The 19327-nt window shown below is 45.6% G+C and overlaps 2 protein-coding genes across 11 annotated transcripts in view; one reads left to right on the top strand and one right to left on the bottom strand.

Moving 5' to 3' along the window:
- LOC109897344 (protein shisa-8) overlaps positions 1–6138 on the top strand; it is an 85999-nt gene extending 79861 nt beyond the window's left edge. For all 3 annotated transcript variants that reach the window (XM_031827560.1, XM_031827559.1, XM_031827558.1), the window contains one exon: positions 1–6138. This exon is cut by the window's left edge. In XM_031827560.1, coding sequence (XP_031683420.1) covers positions 1–158 — 158 coding nt within the window. In that variant the 3' untranslated portion in view covers positions 159–6138.
- A 4458-nt stretch (positions 6139–10596) lies between these two features.
- Positions 10597–19327, bottom strand: part of LOC109898572 (myocardin-related transcription factor A-like) — a 51017-nt gene continuing 42286 nt past the window's right edge. For all 8 annotated transcript variants that reach the window (XM_031827549.1, XM_031827552.1, XM_031827550.1 and 5 more), the window contains 11 exons: positions 17218–17495; positions 16825–17078; positions 16549–16714; positions 15998–16450; positions 15041–15880; positions 14686–14895; positions 14463–14579; positions 13958–14107; positions 13762–13851; positions 13555–13612; positions 10597–13455 (listed from right to left, as the gene is read on the bottom strand). In XM_031827549.1, the coding sequence (XP_031683409.1) occupies positions 12863–13455; positions 13555–13612; positions 13762–13851; positions 13958–14107; positions 14463–14579; positions 14686–14895; positions 15041–15880; positions 15998–16450; positions 16549–16714; positions 16825–17078; positions 17218–17495 (3209 nt within the window). In that variant the 3' untranslated portion in view covers positions 10597–12862. The remainder of the gene's footprint in view (positions 13456–13554; positions 13613–13761; positions 13852–13957; positions 14108–14462; positions 14580–14685; positions 14896–15040; positions 15881–15997; positions 16451–16548; positions 16715–16824; positions 17079–17217; positions 17496–19327) is intronic.

The raw sequence follows: 19327 nt of genomic DNA, 5'->3' as shown, positions 1-19327 counted from the left end.
CCAACAGCCGCCGGCAGGCCTACTCCAACAAGCGGAAGTTCAGCATTGAGACGCTCCCGGAACTCTTCTCCCAGCCTCTGGGCTATGGACAGTCGCCCCACATGCACCCCAAAAACAAGGGGCTGCCCACCAACAGCAAGACAGAGGTCACAGTCTGAGCATGAATGTTTGGAGAGCAGGAGGGCAAGAAAAGAGTCTATAGGACTGGGAGTGAGAGCTTTTTGTACGAATCAATGTCGTGTTGATGGCTGGGGGGACGAACAGGAACAAGCAATCTTCTTTTGCTATTTTAATTGCAGGCTTTCTTAGTTATTGATAATGTAACACCCAAAACGGAAGGTAACGATCACATGAAGTGACTCGCTCTCTCTAGACCTGGTTCCCCTAAATTCCCTCTCTGTCCCAGCGTCCTCCCTGTTTTGTTTTGGTCAATCTCCTCTTTGCTCCCCCTGGCACCACTGCACCCCCCCCCCCCCCCCCCCCCCCCACACACACTTACACACTCTCCTACTTTTTGCAGCCTGTCAGAGTGGTACACATTGGTAAAGCACCCACAGGACCCTGAACAACAGCAGTGACAATGCCATTGTCTTGTCAGCTCCCATCACTCTCCATCCAGAACAGAGTAAGATACCATTCTGGCAAATCTGTACCAGCGAGAGAGAGAGGGAGAGGAAGAGAGAGAAACAGCGGGAAAGGGGGTGCTTGTTTATTCATCCTGAAGCGTAAAGGATGAGGAACTAAGCCGGACAGAGGTTTGGTGCGGCAAGCACCTCCTGTTCGTCACCTGCTGGAGAAGAGCCCTGAAGCTTCAGGCCCCCTGGTCGTCAAAGCTGGGGAATCTCACACAGTGGTTGTGTCTGGAGACTCCCTGGGGATCGTCAGCGTCCACGTCTCTCAGCGATGTGTTGTTTGTTGTTGTCTTAACCGGTGCATCGGAAAGGGCAAACAGCGCAGGTATCAGCAAGGTCACCACAGTCGTGTTAACTGGTACGGTCTATGTTAGTGAAGCTTCAAAGCAAATCGCAAGGGACAATAGGCGCCTGCTAGAGGGCAGGACAGGCCACCGTGTCTGTCCTGGGTAATATGGTGCCAAAGGCAATACAAGGGTGGAAAGTTGCAGGTGTGAAGTAAAGGTCATTGCTTTTTTATTTTATCTTAGCTTTGGCTTGCTGTTGAAGTATTTATCCAAACATGAATGCACAAAAGTCAGGAAGAAAGAAAACTCATACACAGAGTATTTTATAAAAGTATGTCTTCCAGACTGGCAGCAATTCATGTGATGCATGCATATATTATTGTAATATTAAAATAGGCTTTAATATGATTATTTTGTTGAATGCAGGTGTATGGTTAATCTATATGTATAATGAGTCACTGTAAATGCAGCTGGGTTGAAGCTAGTGGCTAAACATAGACATTACAGTCTTTCCCAACCACAAGGATTATTTCCAGCTACAGGAGAGCAAGCAACTCCTCTTGGCTCGTTATCATTTTACACTTGACCGCAAGGTACAATATTTGCATGGAAATCTGATATGTCTAAGTTCACACAAGCGCCGTCCTTCACCATACATTTGCTGAAATTTAGCCCAAGCCTCAAGCTTAATGTATTATCTTAAGTAAACAGGTTACGCCGCAGTGCATACCTACGCTCAGCGTATTCCAGACAGGTGGAACCGTATCAACGGATGGCAGCCAGTCAGTCGTGTTTACTAGAGTCATTCACCATTTGCTGCTAGCTCCTCCCCACCAACCAGCTTCCAGCCTGTTCCTGAGCTCCACCAGACCCCCTTTCCTCTGCTCTCCCTTTCCCAGTGGGGTTGACTTACGGTGGGAGCCTCCAGCATCCAACCCCTGCATGGGCTTCCAAGCTGTTCCCAGCCAGGGGACACCATGCCTCCTCACGGGGGGTGCGGCCATAACTAATGATACCCAATCGCCAGCATGGCAGGCCCTCACACACTAGGCATGCATGGAGTGGAGCAGGGCTTTCACAGTGTTAAATGATTTGGAGATTCATTCGGCTGCTATTGTCGAGCCATTCTGTGTTACGGACAGACACAAAGTGGTTTCACTGTAGCAGCATGATATGGAATATAACATTTGAATTGATTTAAACTACGTGCTGACTATTACGTTTATGGGTTAATGTTGCATTTCATTGGGGATTTGATTGATCTGTCCATGGTTCATTCTTCAGGATTTCTAAAGCTGTTATGTAATCTACATATGACCCACTTGGAGTTGTTGTTTTCATGATATGGTTGAATAAAAGTAAATCATAAATAGAGAAGTGTTGGGTTATGCACAGTACATGTATAAATATGCATCATGCACATCTGCACTCATAGCTACCGTATGCAGCATGCACGGTCACCATTTAGCTTTCTCCAACTTCAATTCGTAAACGAGGGGGGGGGGCGTTACACACAATGATTCTTAGCTTAACAGCCCAGCCATATAAAGTATTCTATGGACTCTCTCCTTTATCGTTCAGGATGCATTAGTGGTTGTGAACAAGCAATGGATGTGTGCAAGTAACAAGCAATATGTTCTGTCTGCAAAGCAATAAGTACCCATCTATCTGCAAACCCTCTCTCTGGAGTCTGACTCTGCACCTTTCCGGAGTCCTTTAAATGTGGGGAGCTGAGGTGGAAGCAGAGCTACATAGACCCAGAATTGTTGTTGTTGTTGCAATCTCAGGCTCTTCTGAAAGATATTTAGGACTATTTTCAGACCACTGAGCTTTTATTAATTCTCTCTTCTCTCTCCTCCTGCACTTCTCCGACAGAGGAAGTTGCATTAGCGAATCAGAACTCTGAGAACCCTATCCACTCAGAATAAAAGCTTGATTAGCTCTCCATGACCTTTTACTATTGGACGGATTCAAATGTTATTTTACAGACACAATTCCAGCAGGGCCATACTAAAGGAAACACAAACCTACAAGCAGTTATCAGGGCTGGCCTGCAAGAGTGGAACCCCATCTGAGCTCTACAGGCTGCAAGCACTAGGATAGTGTTGCTAATGCTAGCTGAACGATGCTGACGTTGTGACACATGGATCCTTCAGGCTCCAGGGAGTCTCCATGAGGAGGGAGAGCCTCTGAGGCTTCAAGGGCAAACACAGCCTGGGGCCAAGCTGACAGCTAGCGAGGCACCAGGATGTCGCCAGGCTAGCGCCTTGGCTTGCCTCCTATAGTGGAATGAAGCACTGTAATTGGTTGAGATTCCACCTTAATGTCCCTCTTCTTCCCATCCTAGTGCTGAGCGAATGTTGACGCGCAGGTATATCTGACCCACGGGAGACAAACACTGCTGACTGTTCTAAATAGTGACACCCTCCGTGAGTATCATTTACCCGGTGAAGGGCCTTTTTGGCCCACAGGTATGCCAGAGTCTTTTTGCCGCGGGCCTCCGTACAGTGAATCCTACACCAATACTGTCACAGTAAGCCCGCTGGTTTTGGATGGCCTCAGTCTATGCTGGACAGTCAAAAGTGAATTAAAGCTGACGAAGGCTTACTGGCCCAAAGTTTTGCCTCAGTTTCTCAACACTGGATGATGTAAAATATATACCACAGCAGGACAGAGGAGCCATGTATATCTCACAGTCGCCCATTCTGTGGTTGTAGGTGCTGGACCAAAACAATTCTTATCAGGAGAAATTGAGTACACGTAACTGATCGCACACAGTGGGAATGTCAGACTGTGGACCATCAGCTTAGTGTGCATACTCAATCTCTACTGATTACACTGTATATACAGCACCCTAAAAGAGCTGAATGACTGTTCTTTGTAAAACTTCCTTAAACTCAACTATTCTACAACAGGTTATCTGAATGCAACCTGGTAGACATACTTGGGTTTCATCCTTAGCAATATATTGTGTATGATTTGTTTTGTACTGTATTCGGATTGGAAGTTCTTTCAAAAAAGTAGCGTTTGACTGATGAAGTGCTTTCAGATTCAAAACTGGCCACACACTTCTTCCCAACAGAAAACGTCCTGTGTTTGAAGCTTGTGCTTTTCCGGATACTATGTATGGTACATACACTCGTGTATTCATGTCAAAAATGCATTGTATTCAAGTGCTTTGGCAACACATTAACAATGATGATTGAAGATTTGTGATTCCTGTGCAGCTTATGATCTGCAAATCATGTGTTGTTCCATACTTTTGGTAGTCGACTACCTTTGATTGCTATGTACTTGTGTATATATATTGTACCACTTGTCTGCTTTAAAAATGGTTAAATACTTGGTTTCTATAAGGGCTTTTTATAGACTTAAACAAGAAAAACACATCTTTCTCTTGTTTTGCGTTAAGTGGAGAGCTACCAGTGTTTGGGTCACCCAGATTGCGGTGTCCAAATTAATTTTCTCAGACATCTCCGATTTGGCTGAATCTGTTTCTCTTGGTTGTTAGCTGGCAGAAGCGTTCCAAACCCCTGGAGTATGTGAAGTTATCTGACAGCATGCGAGGCTAAAGAGGGGAGGCCTACTCCTTGTTCTATCAGCTAAAAGTCCCCCCTTCTTACCACACCTTCCCCCTACTCCGCTCCGTAAAGCAGGGCAAATACTGGTACTCTTTTTTAATCTTAACCTTAAGAGGGGGCCCAGTATCAGCAAGACTTCATTACCATTAAGCCGCCATACCCACCTCTTCCTCAGCATCATGAAAAGGTATCAGTGGGTGCGTAAACTCTTTAGACAAGGAAGAAACCATAGGGAAGATTTTAATTGACGTCCTTAACCAAGCATCTATCAAGTACCTTTGCAATGCCTGTAGACTTGGTCAATAAAATAGCCCAATTATAAATGTAAAATTTGATTGTTTTAAATGAAATTGTCATCTAATTTGATTTATATTCAAGGTCCATGGCTTTTAAATGAATCCAAAAATTGGTTTGGACACCTCTTAATATGCCCAGGCTGTCTAGATAGAATGGAGATACAAGGTAATTAAGGTGCTGGAACATTGCATGTTTTGACCAGAAATTATATTAATTTAGCTGACGGGCCTGTACTAATTATACTGCCCTGACATCTAAAAATAATCTTTGTTGTTGCAGGTGTTCTTATGTTCTCTGTTTACATGTGGTTTTGATTATGCAGTTCTTTATTCATAGTTAAAGGCCACGAGAAATGGAGCTAAAAATGTATATTTAATGTCTAGAAAAATGTGTAGGCCTACATGTGAATAAATGTGTACACACGAACACACATGCATTCAGTACAGTACACACTGACACAGTAAATACAATTCCAGAAGAACAGGCAAGACAAATGAAAAGCATATTTTGTGTTCATTTGGTGCCTATCATTCACATTGTATAAGGAAGGCAGGCAGTGTCAAAAGAAGAAAAAAAATGGAACCCTTTGGTCTGGGCAAGTACTCCATGAATTCAGCATTTATCTGGGCATCCCTCTCTCCTAGTGCCCTGCATTTGTTTCGTTCTGCCACCGCATCCCCACAGAGACCCAGGCCAGCTGTCACTGATGTTTGACTTCATTTAAATGTCTCCAGGGTCTGGACTGACTCCATCAGAGAGAGCAAAGAGCCAAACGCCACAAACCACATCCCTCTCTCGCATCCTCCCACTCCAGTAGTGGACAACCTGAGGCAATGTCCTGAATTAGGAATGTTAAATGTTCAGGTTAAAAGACTGAAATACATAGCAGCATACTCCTGTTATAGAGCATTAATATAACTACACTAAAGGTTTACAGGATGTTGCATTTGGGCAGCAGATCAGTTGATTAGAGTTCCAATGAGCTCCTTCCACAAAGACAGAGGACATTGATATGAGGGGAATTAAAAAACCCTCCCACTCAAGCTTAACACTTTAGTTCTATGCAGATCAATCAGTCTCATAAAGAAACCCTCATAACATCAACAGGGTCCTTTCATTCCCTAGCTGTTTACTTACATTTTAAAAGAGGTCATCATTGATGACGACGATGATAATGATGATGAAGATTGTTTCCGTTTTTACAGCACTAATTACAAAATAATTTTTGAGGAAGAGTCAAGGTCAAACTTATTGTCTGGCTTTTTAACCATCTGTTTTTAGAGGAAACCTTACTAAGTGTTCTTTGTATGAACTTGATAAAAAATTAAAATGGTGAGACTAACCTTGTGTCTGAAACTGTTTGTGTGAGTGTGTCTGTCAGACAAGGAGTAAAAAAAGAGAAAGAGGCCTTCTTATAGCTATTCCTAAACCAATACTGTGGTATAGTCCAAATGGTACATGTAACCGATGTGAAACGGTTAGCTAGTTAGCGGTTGTGAGCGCTAATAACGTTTCAATCGGTGATGACACTCGCTCTGAGACCTTGAAGTAGTAGTTCCCCTTGCTCTGCAAGGGCCGCGGCATTTGTGGAGCGATGGGTAACGATACTTCGAGGGTGTTGTCGATGTGTGCAGAGGGTCACTGGTTCGAGGAGAGGGACAGAAGCTATATTGTTACACATAGTACATTTCTGCTTCCTGCTCTCAAAAGGTTTTACTAGCAGCTGACATTGTGTAGACCAACCTGGTCTCGGAGCATTTCATATTATTCTGTACGTTAAGCCGAGACACTCCATTTAGTATGGTATTTATTCATTTGTGGACATCCATCATCCATTTCATATATGTTACAGTGGTAGGCCTGATCACCGACAACGACGAGACAGCCTATAGGGAGGAGGTCAGAGACCTGGCCGGGTGGTGCCAGAATAACAACCTATCCCTCAACGTAACCAAGACTAAGGAGATGATTGTGGACTACAGGCAAAGGAGGACCCGAGCATGCCCCCATTCTCATCGACAGGGCTGTAGTGGAGCAGGTTGAGAGCTTCAAGTTCCTTGGTGTCCACATCAACAACAAACTAGAATGGTCCAAACACACCAAGACAGTCAATAAAAGGGCACGACAAAGCCTATTCCCCCTCAGGAGACTAAAAAGATTTGGCATGGGTCCTGAGATCCTCAAAAGGTTCTACAGCTGCAACATCGAGAGCATCTTGACTGGTTGCATCACTGCCTGGTATTGTAATTGCTCGGCCTCCGACCGCAAGACACTACAGAGTGTAGTGCGTACGGCCCAGTACATCACTGGGGCTAAACCGTCTGCCATCCAGGATCTCTAGACCAGGCGGTTTCAGAGGAAGGCCCTAAATATTGTCAAAGACTCCAGCCACCCCAGTCATAGACTGTTCTCTATACTACTGCATGGCAAGCGGTACCGGAGCACCAAGTGTAGGACAAAAAGGCTTCTCAACTGTTTTTACCCCCAAGCCATATGACTCCTGAAAAGGTCATCAAATGGCTACCCGGACTATTTGCATTGCCCCCCCCAACCCCTCTTTTACGCTGCTGCTACTCTCTGTTTATCATATATGCATAGTCACTTTAACCATATCTACATGTACATACTACCTCAACTGGGCCGACTAACCAGCGCTCCTGCACATTGGTTAACCGGGCTATCTGCATTGTGTCCCACCACCCACCACACCCTCTTTTACGCTACTGCTACTCTCTGTTCATCATATATGCATAGTCACTTTAACCATATCTACATGTACATACTACCTCAATCAGCCTGACTAACCGGTGTCTGTATGTAGTCTCGCTACTTTTATAGCCTTGCTACTGTATATAGCCTGTCTTTTTACTGTTGTTTTATTTCGTTAGCCTAGGGGTTCAAATCAAATTTGTTATGTCACATGCCCCGAATACAACACGTATAGACCTTACAGTGAAATGCTTACTTACAAGCCCTTAAACAACAATGCAGTTAAGAAAAATATCAAATCATATTTCTTTACTTACCTATTGTTCCCCTAATACCTTTTTTGCACTATTGGTTAGAGCCTGTAAGTAAGCATTTCACTGTAAGGTCTACACCTGTTGTATTCGATGCATGTGACAAATAAAACTTTGATTTGATTCCAATTTCTTGTGGCTAACATTAGCTAGCTAGCTAAAGTTTGCTAGGCTAGGGGTTCAAATCAAATTTGTTATGTCACATGCCCCGAATACAACACGTATAGACCTTACAGTGAAATGCTTACTTACAAGCCCTTAAACAACAATGCAGTTAAGAAAAATATCTGTTAAGTAAAAAATAGATAAGTAAAAAAACACAAAATAAAAGTAAATAATTAAATAGCAGCAGTAAAATAACAATTGCGAGGCTATATACAGGGGGTACTGGTACAGAGTCAATGGGCGGGGGCACCGGCTAGTCAGGGTAATTGAGGTAATATGTACATGTAGGTAGAGTTAAAGTGACTATGCATAGATAATAAACAGAGAAGCTTTTACTATCTTAGCCCTAGTCTGTGAGACCAGGCTGTGTAGATAAGGGAGACCATGAACACAAAAGGGACTGCAGTCAATAATGAAGGAAATGAATAAATCATGAAGCTATGAGAGAAGAAAAGATAGAGAGCAAGAATAAGACAGGACGGGACAATGAAAGAAGGAGCAGGACGAATGGAAGGGGAAAAAGGAGATTGATGTTTCCAGAAGGAAAGACCGAAGCAGAACTGAAGGAATTGAACATGAGAGAGACAGAGAAAGACAGACAGCACTAGATTAAAAGAGACATAGACAAGAGCGACAGCAAAACCAGAGAGAGCTGACTAAGAGAGAGATAAGCCCACCACATGAGGAACCAGCATTGTGATTGTAATACTGCTGATTGATTGTTAACTGTGCGGCAAGAATGGGGGGCCTTGAGGGGTGGCTGGCCTGAGGGGAGGGAGCAGAATAGGGGGTTTGAGACAGGCAACAGTCTGGCACAACAGTAAGGGGCGATTGGACTGCAGTCGGAGGATATTGAGCCTTTCAAACCTCCCTCTCGACACATGCTCTCGCGTACACACACACACGCCCACACACTCTGCAAGCCAGCGACAGCTCCATCAATCTCATTGGCTCAGTGTCTGCACACAGCAGCTGTCAGTGCACAGGCAGGGAGGTCCCAGGCTGCAACGACAGGCTTAAGAAAAGGGAGAAAGAGGGAAGTGTGTGGATGGAAAACATGGAGGACGAAGAGAAATAGATAAGAGCAGACACGGGTCAAACAACTGACATATACAGGCGCCGTGCTCCGAGTGGCGCGGTGGTCCTGTAATGGTCTGTGGACGGCTGGACACCCTGTCTAACTGCAGAGGGGCATCGACAGCGACCTCAGTATATTAGATGGATGGGCTCCATCGATCTTCCCATTCACCGTTTCATAAACTCAATTAAATTTGAGCAATCCTGTAGAGCTGCATAGTCCCCCTGCACTGCTATTCTCAGGCACCCTTTACTTGAAGGTCACATCACACCCTGGTGGCCAGAAGAGGTAATGCAGGAAAGAAAAAGGCATTTGGTTCCCTTCCAAGTATGTACGTACCTCCGTCAACCAACTCAATTTGCAGCTCTACCTCTACAGGACTCTTTTATCCCCAATAATGTCAACCAGATGACAGATTGTCATTTGTCAAATTAATTCCAGAGAGATTGCTTCAATCCCCCAAAAATGGCAGGTAGGTACCCCCACCACTTCATAAAACAATAGTGATCTGTGATGGAGTAGTGGGTGGGGTTGGACAGCCCAGAAAACCTGATGGATTATTTCAGAGCAGAAAATGAATTAAATGCGGAGGAATTCATTGCGATTGGATGCATCCGGAATTATTTAAGTGGGATGGGAGGGGGCATGATGTGGGTGGATGGGGTGGCGAGGGGTCTCAAGTGACATTTTCAATTAGTTGGCAGAAATAAAGTACCTTACTCAATACTCAGAGTCCTTCACACTATTGTTTCAGCTTCAATTACAGTCAGGAATAAAGTAGCAAGAGGAACTGGAACACTTCACTGAGAAAATAAAAGCTTAAAAACAGATTACCTTTGCTAATTGGCTGGGAAATGATTTGGGGTTGCAGATTGGTTAATTAAATGAAAGGGACAATAAGGGAGGGGCTAGAGGAGAACTAGAGAGCTTTCAAAGAACCCTTTAAATGGTTCCTTAAAACGTTTAGGGGGGAAAAAATATGAACTGCCTATTGAAAGAGTTCAGTTTTGACAAGCGTCCAGAAGTCGCTTGGATCTTCATTGAAGAGGTAAGGGAAGAGGACGATGGCTGCTGTGACTGAGTCCTGTAAGATTTTTGAGAAAGCATTAAATAAAACAATGAATACAAAGATGATACATGTGATCTACATAACATGTGGAAAACCAATACCAATTGTATATACACCTTTGTGTTCCTCCTCATCAGTAAACCTGATGAAACACAGACAAAAAAAAGTGAGCACATGAAAGTGGGCAGTTGCAAAGCAGGGTCTATATCTATTGGCCAGTTGTAATACAGAAGTTGTAATACAGTAGTTTGGTCATTCTAGGGCAGGGATCAGCAACTAGATTCAGCTGCAGACCAATTTTTTCTTGAGCAGAAGGTCAGGGGGCTGGAACATATTTACAAAACAGACAAAACAGATGTAATCATTTCAAACCTTGCATACATTTGTATATGAACACATACTGTATATCTCTTATGCACGGGAATTCTTTGGAACTGACTTCCAAAATTAAAATAACTTGAAGCCGATTTGCTCGTGTTTTTAGTCTTTTATGTCCAACAATAAAACAATTATATATGGTCTTTTGTTTTGCTCAGAAAATTTGGGGGGCCAAATAAAATCACCCACTGGCCAAATTCGGGACAATGGCCGCCAGTTGGAGAAACGTGCTCTACGGGGATTCTGGTGCTAAATGATGACGTCACAGTATCCGCTTTTTCAAAATGTTCATCTCCAACCCTCATTCCATGCTGTGGCCCCCAAACATCCACGTTGCAAACCACAAGTTATAAAATTGAATTTAATCAATTACTTTTCTAAAAAAAAGAAAATACATAATAATATGTCCAAATCATGAAGAAGCCCAACCAGTTTCCCCTCCCCTGAGCAATCCCCAAATCCCTCAAGTTTTGACAACTTAAAATGGAGCATTTCAGAATCCCTAATACAGCAGATCGGGGCTGACTGGTCTACAATCCCTCTACCATGGGATTGCACCAGTCAGGCCACCATGAGGGCAAAGTCAAAGAGGAGGATATACTGGACAGAAACTGCCTGTCCGCCCCGACCACAAACACACACACAGGAGAAGTGAGAGAGAAGCATATCTTGAATGCATGTTTGTGGTGATATGCAACAAACCATGAAAAGGATAATACATTCAAACAAGCAAGCGATGCTCAAAATTGAGCATGTGCACATGTGTGTGTGCAGTGTTGCATGATTGCGAGTCTGAGGCCGTGCAAATGCAGGCTGTATCACATCCGGCTGTGATTGGGAGTCCCATAGGGTGGCACACAATTGGCCCAGCGTCGTCCTGGTTTGGCCGGGGTAGGCCATCATTGTAAATAAGAATTTATTCTTAACTGACTTGCCTAATTAAATAAAGGTTCAATAAAATAAAAATAAAAAAATGGGTTTTCTAACTCCGGATACAGAGTTCACACTGTTGACAGAATTTGTCACAGTAAACCATGTACTTCGTAGTGCTCCATTGCCTAAAATAGAGTCAAGTCAACAAAAAAAAACAGTGCATTATAATACATGTTCAGTGTCTAAATTGGTATATCACAGCAAGAATTTATAGGGAGGACTTTATAAAAAAATTGTTTGGCAAAGGTACTGATACAGTACATATTAATAATAATACAATCGTGATGTTAAGGGGCACCCAAAATAATAACACAGCATTCGTGATTCACCAATGCAGCTCCTGGTTCAGTAGGCATCACTATAATTGATGGAGTATACACTACAGTATACACGAAACACGTCATCTCTGCATACTTAATTGCTTATATAGGTTCAAATGAAACAAACATTTCCATCTTTGCAATCGCTTAACCCTAACTTACTTTAACTACAGTACTGGCTGACATATAGTTCTGCGCGTCTATGAAAATGAACCTACGTCCAAGGGAGATCAAGTACACTACGTAGCAGCAATACCTCTGTTAAAAAAAGCAGGTTCTCATTTTTATCAAATATATCAAATCCTATCACGTCTGTCATAATGTTCAAAAGCAATATCATTAAAGCTAAGAGAGTAAGACCACGTGTTCTAAAACATGAAATCATGTTTCCTGGCATTTTCAAATATATTCAAAAATACCCCATATTATGGGCAAAAATACATTAGAGTCAAATATCACTGTCTGTGTGTCTCTCCTCTGTACCAGGCTCCTCCTGCAGTTCTCCTACTCAGTCAGAGCTGCGGTCACCAGACTGCTACACTGGAGCCACGGTCTGACACCTGCATGCATTCATGCTAACAAACAGCTATTTGATTCTCCTTCACCTTGGCTTCCCTGATCATCTCCTTTAAAGTTCTCATGAAAATAAGTAGGTTGTTTTTTTAACCCTAAAGCTGCTAGACAGATGTGATTATCGTCTTGTTCTCACATTACTGGTTCAACATTGTTACAATATCTCCACACTATTACCATCCTAATATTACTAAGGGCAATAATAAACGTAGACAATAGTCTAGATCGGTAGCTACGGCAAGCTGTTGACTGGCTCAGATGAAGGAGCATCATCAACTACGGTCCACCGGGTTTGTTAACAAAGGTATTACTGTATAAGCTACGTGTGTAAGAGGGCCTGCCTTATAGAACGTAAGGGTATACATAAGAAATCTATCAAAGTGTTATTCAGTAAGAGGGACTGAGTTCAGAGTGCAGTAGAGCCCGTGTGTTGTTGAGTCGTTGTACCGTACGTTGAGAAAAGAGAGAAAGAGTTTGACAATGTAACATCAGCATCCATCCGTGTGGATGACACTAAGACTGTCCAGGGCTATAAGCAGGAGTCCCAGTGGAGCTGCAGGTCTGAACTGTCCAGAAAGTCTGCTGAGAAGACGCTGGGGGGAGTGTGGGGGCCCAGGGGACCCAGTGGGGCGAGCCCTGCAATCTCGTTGCTCGCCCCTCCCATGGTGATATCCAGCCAATCCATGCTGTCCAGGGCATGGTCTCCGAAGTTCAGGCCAGGGGGGTTGGCCGTGTAGCCCGACAGCTCATAGGTGTCCATGGGCGAGGATGTGTGGTCCAGGATGCTGGGGGTGCTCAGCATTTGACTGTGAAGGTCGTCAATCAGGGTCAGGGGCCCACCAGGCTCCACCCCCAGGAGGGGTTTGCCCGTGGTGCTCTCCAGGAAGTCCTCCAGACGTCCACTTCCGGTGTTGCTTACGTCCTGGTCAATGGTGGCCGGCGCCTGCAGCTCCTCTTCCCCTGGGCTCGGCTTGGGGGTCTCGGGTTCGGGAGGGGTGGGGGGCGAAAAGTGGAGTTGAAGCTGGAGAGGGGAGGGGGCCTGAGAGCGGGAAGGGGAAGGGGTGTTGGGGCGCAATCGCGCCAGGGAAGGGTCGGGCGCTGGTTTGAAGGTGGCTGAGATTTCTGGGAGAGGAGGAGAGAGAAGAAATGTCAACCAGTAGGAGACAAATATTGAATCAGGAAACCAGGAGCTCTCCTTCTCTATCGGCATTCAACACTCACCTCCTGTCTGAATCAGGATGTCGAAGAGGTCGTCCATATGCTGGGTGGATCCATTATCCTGGGAGCAAGACACAGGGAGAATAGTAAGTCCTGACACAGCCACTGAGTTGAGAGGTGAATACAGAAGAGCCTTGGAATGGCTGTCCATAATGAGACCTCTGAGACACAAACATAGAAACAGAAAGACAGCCAGGTGGCGTGGGTTACCTTGTCATCCGGTGGGTTAGGGGAGGGCGTCTGTTTGGGAGAAGGAGGGCTGAACAGGGGTTCATGGTCAAGACCTGGACTCAAATCCTCCTGATGGAAATAGAACAATGTTCTCATGTCTTAAATATGTATACTATTAACTTGTCCCTTTAAAGAACCGCAACTACAGTACAAGTTTTAACAAGTTCACAATTACCGTTTGAGCTGGAGGAGAGGGGGAGGCGTCTTTTTCAGAAGGGGAGGAGTCATCATTGGGGAAGAAAGGCTGGAGATTGGGCGGGGCAGAGAAGGAGAGCGCGACCCCTGGGGAGTGATTGGTTGACACCTGCAGCCCCGCCTTCTGTCCCTAAGCAAAATGGGAGATAAACCTTAATTAGCTGAGATGCAAATGAGCTGAAAGATTCATTCTTTAAAACATAAATCACAAAGATGAGGTATATCATTACAGTAATTACCAGAATAATAAACACTATTACGTTGCCTTAGTTATCAGCTCTTACATATCAAGGATGCTGTCAGTGTATTACAGGGTTTACATCATTAATTCACATAAACACAGGCGATTATTGGATTCACCGAGGCAATTCTAAATGACTCTCTCACTTAATGGGACATTAGCAACAAGCCAGTCACCACCATAATTGAAGCTCTGCTGTTCAAAGGACATCCTACAAATCAGGCTTTTGGAACCTTTCACTTACCTTTCTGGTTGGCTGTTTCACGAGGCCTGGTTGAGTTTTCGGTTTTGATTGGGTGTCACTGCTGGACAACTGAAGAGGGGATTGGCTGGGCAGCTTGGTGGGAGTTGACTGCAGTCTCTGGTTAGACCAAGGAGAGAAAAAGCGTGAGAAGAAAAGTAAGCAGCACAAGGAGTCCCTAAACAAAAATATTAGGTTTGAGTGAAAGAGGGATTTAAATGTTTACCTGCAGTATGATGCGATTGGATGCTTTGCCCTGTGGAGTGCCTTGTGGCGTTTCACTCCCTTGGCTCTCGGCACAGTGATTGGTCAGTGCGATGAGGAAATGGTTGCCGTTGCTGTCTGTCACCAGGGTAGGTGTGGAGTGTGTCTTGAGGAGATCCAAGGGGAAGGAAGTGGTGGAGCGCGACTGCTGATTGAGGAACATCTGAGACACCTGGAAGAGACCAAAGGCATTAGTCAGTGAGAGACACACACAAGGTGATACACTGACTATTTTGACTGGGATCACAATTGTTTTGCTGTCACTGTCTGCAGCTCTTGTTGTGACTAGCCATTGAGTTGTTTTGACTGCCACTGACCTGTTGTGACTTCAGCTGCTGTTGTTGTTGTTGTGCCTGCAATATCTGCTGTTGTTGTTGTTGTGCCTGCAATATCTGCTGTTGTTGATGCTTTGACTGTAACAGCTGTTGGTTCTTTGATTGTATCTGCTGTTGTTGTTGGGACAGTAGCTGCTGCTGCTGCTTGAGCTGTTGCTTGTGGGACTTCTTCTTCCTCTGCTGTGAGCGGTGTTTCTGCAGATTCTGCTGGTTCTGCTGTAGGAGCAGCTGCTGCAAGGCCTGCTGCTGTGCCAGCTGCAGCGCGTTGATCTGCTGCATCTGCTGTAGCTTCAGCTGCTCGAGCTGCGACCGCTGCTGCGCCTGGATCTGCTCCAGCTGCACCTGCTGAGGTGGGGCTTCCAAGGACGGCTCCACGGCCTCTTCTACATCCCCGACCTCCTGCTTGATGGTCATCTTGGTGACCTCCATGTGGCACTGGGAAGGAGTCGGGGAGCGGGCAATAGGGATAAATGTGGAGGGGATGCTGGGGATGTCTGGGGGCTCTTCCTTCACCCTGACAAGGCCCAGGGGTTCTGGGGGGGCGTCCCGGCCCCCTCTCTTGCCCTGTTCCAGCTGGACGCGCAGGGTCTCCACCAGCCGCTGTTTCTGTCTTAGCATGCACGTCAGCGCCTCGATCTGCTTGTCCTTCTCCTGCAGCATCTGGTCCTTGTTCACAGACGGGGGTGCTACTTGCAAGCGTTTCTGCAGAGCAGCCATGGAGAACTGGCAGGCTGTTGGGGCCGAGCCGCTCAACTCCTCTTTGATAGTGCCAAGGTGCTGGGGGGAGGGATGGAGGCTTAGCTGGGTGAGTGGAGAGCTTACCTATTTGGAAAGAGAAAAGTAGTCTCAAGATTCAAACTATAAAACCGGATATCTGGGCACTATAAAAACATATTTTTTTAAAAGCAAGGACACATCTGATATAGAAAGGAGACCTACCATCTCCCCAAATGAGTCTCCATTACAGCTCGTCTCGTCTGGGCTCATCCCAGCTAGCGAGCGGTCCGAGGGGGCAGGAGAGACTGGCGGGGAGGAGCTAGTGCTGCCAAAGTGCATGATCTGCTGTGGAGCAGTGGTCATGAACGGGAAGGTTGCCAAGGTTACCACACCTGCTTCTCCTGATTGGTGGACCACAGAGGACAGGGCCTGGGTTTGGGAAAGTTGCTGTTGTTGTAGTAGTAATAGTTGTTTTTGTTGTTGTTGTGTTGGGTGGTTGGTTTTGGGCACTCCGGCCCCAGACCCTGTGGCACCCCCTGCTGTTGTAGTTGTTGCACTACCACCACCACGACTGTTCTGCTGAGCCTGGTAGTTCCTCAACCGCTCGATGAGGTCATTCTTGGTGCCTGATACAGGCAAGCTCCGCAGTTTGAGCTCATGCTTCAGTTCAGCCACCTGGAGGACAAAAGAAGGTGTCAGAATGTGAAATGTTTAGACACACAGTTGGTTTTGTCAACAGTCAACTCTTGATAAATGCAACGGCTTTTACTGACCTTCAGGTCGTCCAGGTTAGGAGGCAAAGAACCTGGTGTGGCCCCTCCTACATGTGTGACATTCTGCCGGCTTGGTGCACTTTGACTGGAGGAGGATGTCGAGGAGGCGGGCACGGCCGGAGAAGGAGAGGGGCCATTGGTGGGAGGTGGTTGATCTGTTAGTGGTCTGGAGAGAAAAAAACACGAGTCAAAACGATGATAGGATACAGGCTGGAGTTGATGGCTATGTGAAGCAGTTGTATACACACACGCGCAAACACACACTCACTCACTCACTTGGGTGGTGCAGGAAGGATGGTGTGGTAGTTGTAGTGTTGCTGCTGCTGGTTGAGGATCTGCAGCTGGAGGAAGAGCTGCTGCTGGTGGAGGATCTTGGCGTAGGTGGAGTCCAGCTGAGGGGGCGGCTCGTGGTCGGCCTTCTGGTCCGGGGGGATGTACTGGTGGTACTTCAGCTTCCTCACCTTGGGCTTGTTGTCCTTGGGCTTCTTGGATCGCTGAGGGGGGCGCTCTGAGGTGGGCTTTGGCTGTGACTGCAGGGGGAAGAATCATTGAGACGTGGTGGATTAAACACTGGACTAGTCTACTGTTAACAACAGAAGTAATGCTAAACTAATAATACAATGGGCTTTGGTACAATACTCAGAATTAGCCGTGACAGCTGCCACTAACCTTGATCAGTGCAGGGCCGGTTCTCAGAACTGCTGTCCCATTGCTCAACTTCACTGGTTGGCAGGGCCCATGGAAGGGAGGAAGAGGAGGGGGTGGCGGAGGATACTGACTGAGAAACTGTGTGGGGGTGCTGTTGCAAGCTAGGGCGTCAGGGGGAGAGGGCAGAGGGCCGTGGCCCAGCGGAGACTCCTGACCAATGGGCTGCTCAGGAGAGAGAGTATCACTACTGTCCTCATCAAAGGAGGATATCTCCCCAGCAACCTTGGGGAAGTCTGTCTCTGAGGGAGAGAAAGAGGGATGAAGAAGAAAGAACAAGAGTGAAAAGAGAGAAGAGGGGGAACAGTTAAAGTAGATAGTTAAATAAATAGTTAAAGTAGAATAATGAGCCACCAGTGACAGTTCGTACAAAGCAACAATCTGCCTTGTCATCGTTGTTGTGATGCAGTGTGAGAGAGCCATGTAAAAAGAAGCCTTTGTGTCAACATTAGCCATGCCATCATTCCTCTCAGCAGCCAGTCAGTCAGTTAATCAGTCAGTCAGTTACTCAGTCGGTCAGCATCAACAGAGGTTCCTGGATCTTTTATTTACTAACGGCAGGCAGGCAGTTGGAGCGCTCAGCGAGCACCGTTGGCTATTAATTTCCCATCAGTGGGAGATGATGAATAACCAATATGGGGTTTGATTCATTCTCTTCCTGAACCAATCATGTGATGGCTTCCCCTTTGCACCGCCGTGTGTGTGTGTTTGTGTGGCTGCGAGTGTGGAAAGCAGCACAGGTTGAGGTCATGTCCCTGTTCTCTGTGTGGATATGACTGCCTGTAATTTGATTGTTATTATGAAGAACCACCGACTGCCAGGGCAATCCCCTGAGATTGAACCATGCTGGAACCTGACGCGCAGACATGTTCACGTTCATCTTCACAGCAATCAATCTAGTTTCCATCATCTCATTTATCTCATGGTTTAACAGCACAGTAGAGAATACCTGTTACGTGATCTCTGGTGTGGCAATGCATTTCCTTAACATTTAATCCAACCAACTGTGCCAAGTCATGTCTTGATGCGTGCACAAACCCAGCCACACCCCCACACACAAACGGACACTCTCACATTTTATAGTGAGGTGTGAAATTGAAATCAACATGTTTCTGTGAACCGTGAATGCACAAATGCGAACAAACATTTGTATGATTAATAAAATGTGCACTCATGAAGGGCCCGCAGTGGGGAGGTTGGCCCCTGTTCATCAGAAAGTCACGCATTTACAGTATGTGTGTAAATACATATCTAAGGTTAACAATGATATCCCCATGCTTGGCAGCAGCTTTGAAGCATCTGAAGGCAGACAAGGCCCTTCTAGATGGGCATGGTGGGAGAACGCCAACTTGAACATCAATATGCTTATTTTGGCTGGAGGAGGAGATGGCCAGGAGGGACAAGCAGAGGTTCTCACGTTTAACACACATACAGTGCATTCACAGTGTATTCGAGAAGTACTCAGACGCTTGACTTTTCCACGTTTTGTTACAGACTTATTCTAAAATCTCATCAACGTACACACAACACCCGATAATGACAAAGTGAAAACAGGTTTTTAGAAATGTTTGCAAATGTATTAAACTTAAAACAGAAATGCCTTATTACACATCAGTATTCAGACCCTTTGCTATGAGAATCAAAATTGAGCTCAGGTGCATCCTGTTTCCATTGATCATCATTGAGATGTTTCTACAACTTGATTGGAGTCCACCTGTGGTAAATTCAATTGATTGGACATGATTTGGAAAGGCACACACCTGTCTATATAAGGTCCCACAGTTGACAGTGCATGTCAGAGCAAAAACCAAGGCATGAGGTCGAATGAATTGTCCGTAGAGCTCAGAGACAGGATTGTGTCAATTCACAGATCTGGGGAAGGGTACCAAAATATTTCTGGTCCCTAAAAACACAGTGGCCTCCATCATTCTTAAATGGAAGAAGTTTGGAATCACCAAGACTCTTCCTAGAGCTGGCTGCCCAGCCAAACAAAGCAATCGGGGGAGAAAGGCCTTGGTCAGGGAGGTGACCAGAGTTCCTCTGTGGAGATGGGATAACTTTCCAGAAGGACAAC

This window comes from Oncorhynchus kisutch, linkage group LG6 (assembly GCF_002021735.2).
Source record: "Oncorhynchus kisutch isolate 150728-3 linkage group LG6, Okis_V2, whole genome shotgun sequence".
Taxonomy (NCBI): Eukaryota; Metazoa; Chordata; class Actinopteri; order Salmoniformes; family Salmonidae; genus Oncorhynchus; species Oncorhynchus kisutch.
Note: the sequence above shows the minus strand (reverse complement) of the source record. Positions and strands in the feature narration are given on the sequence as shown.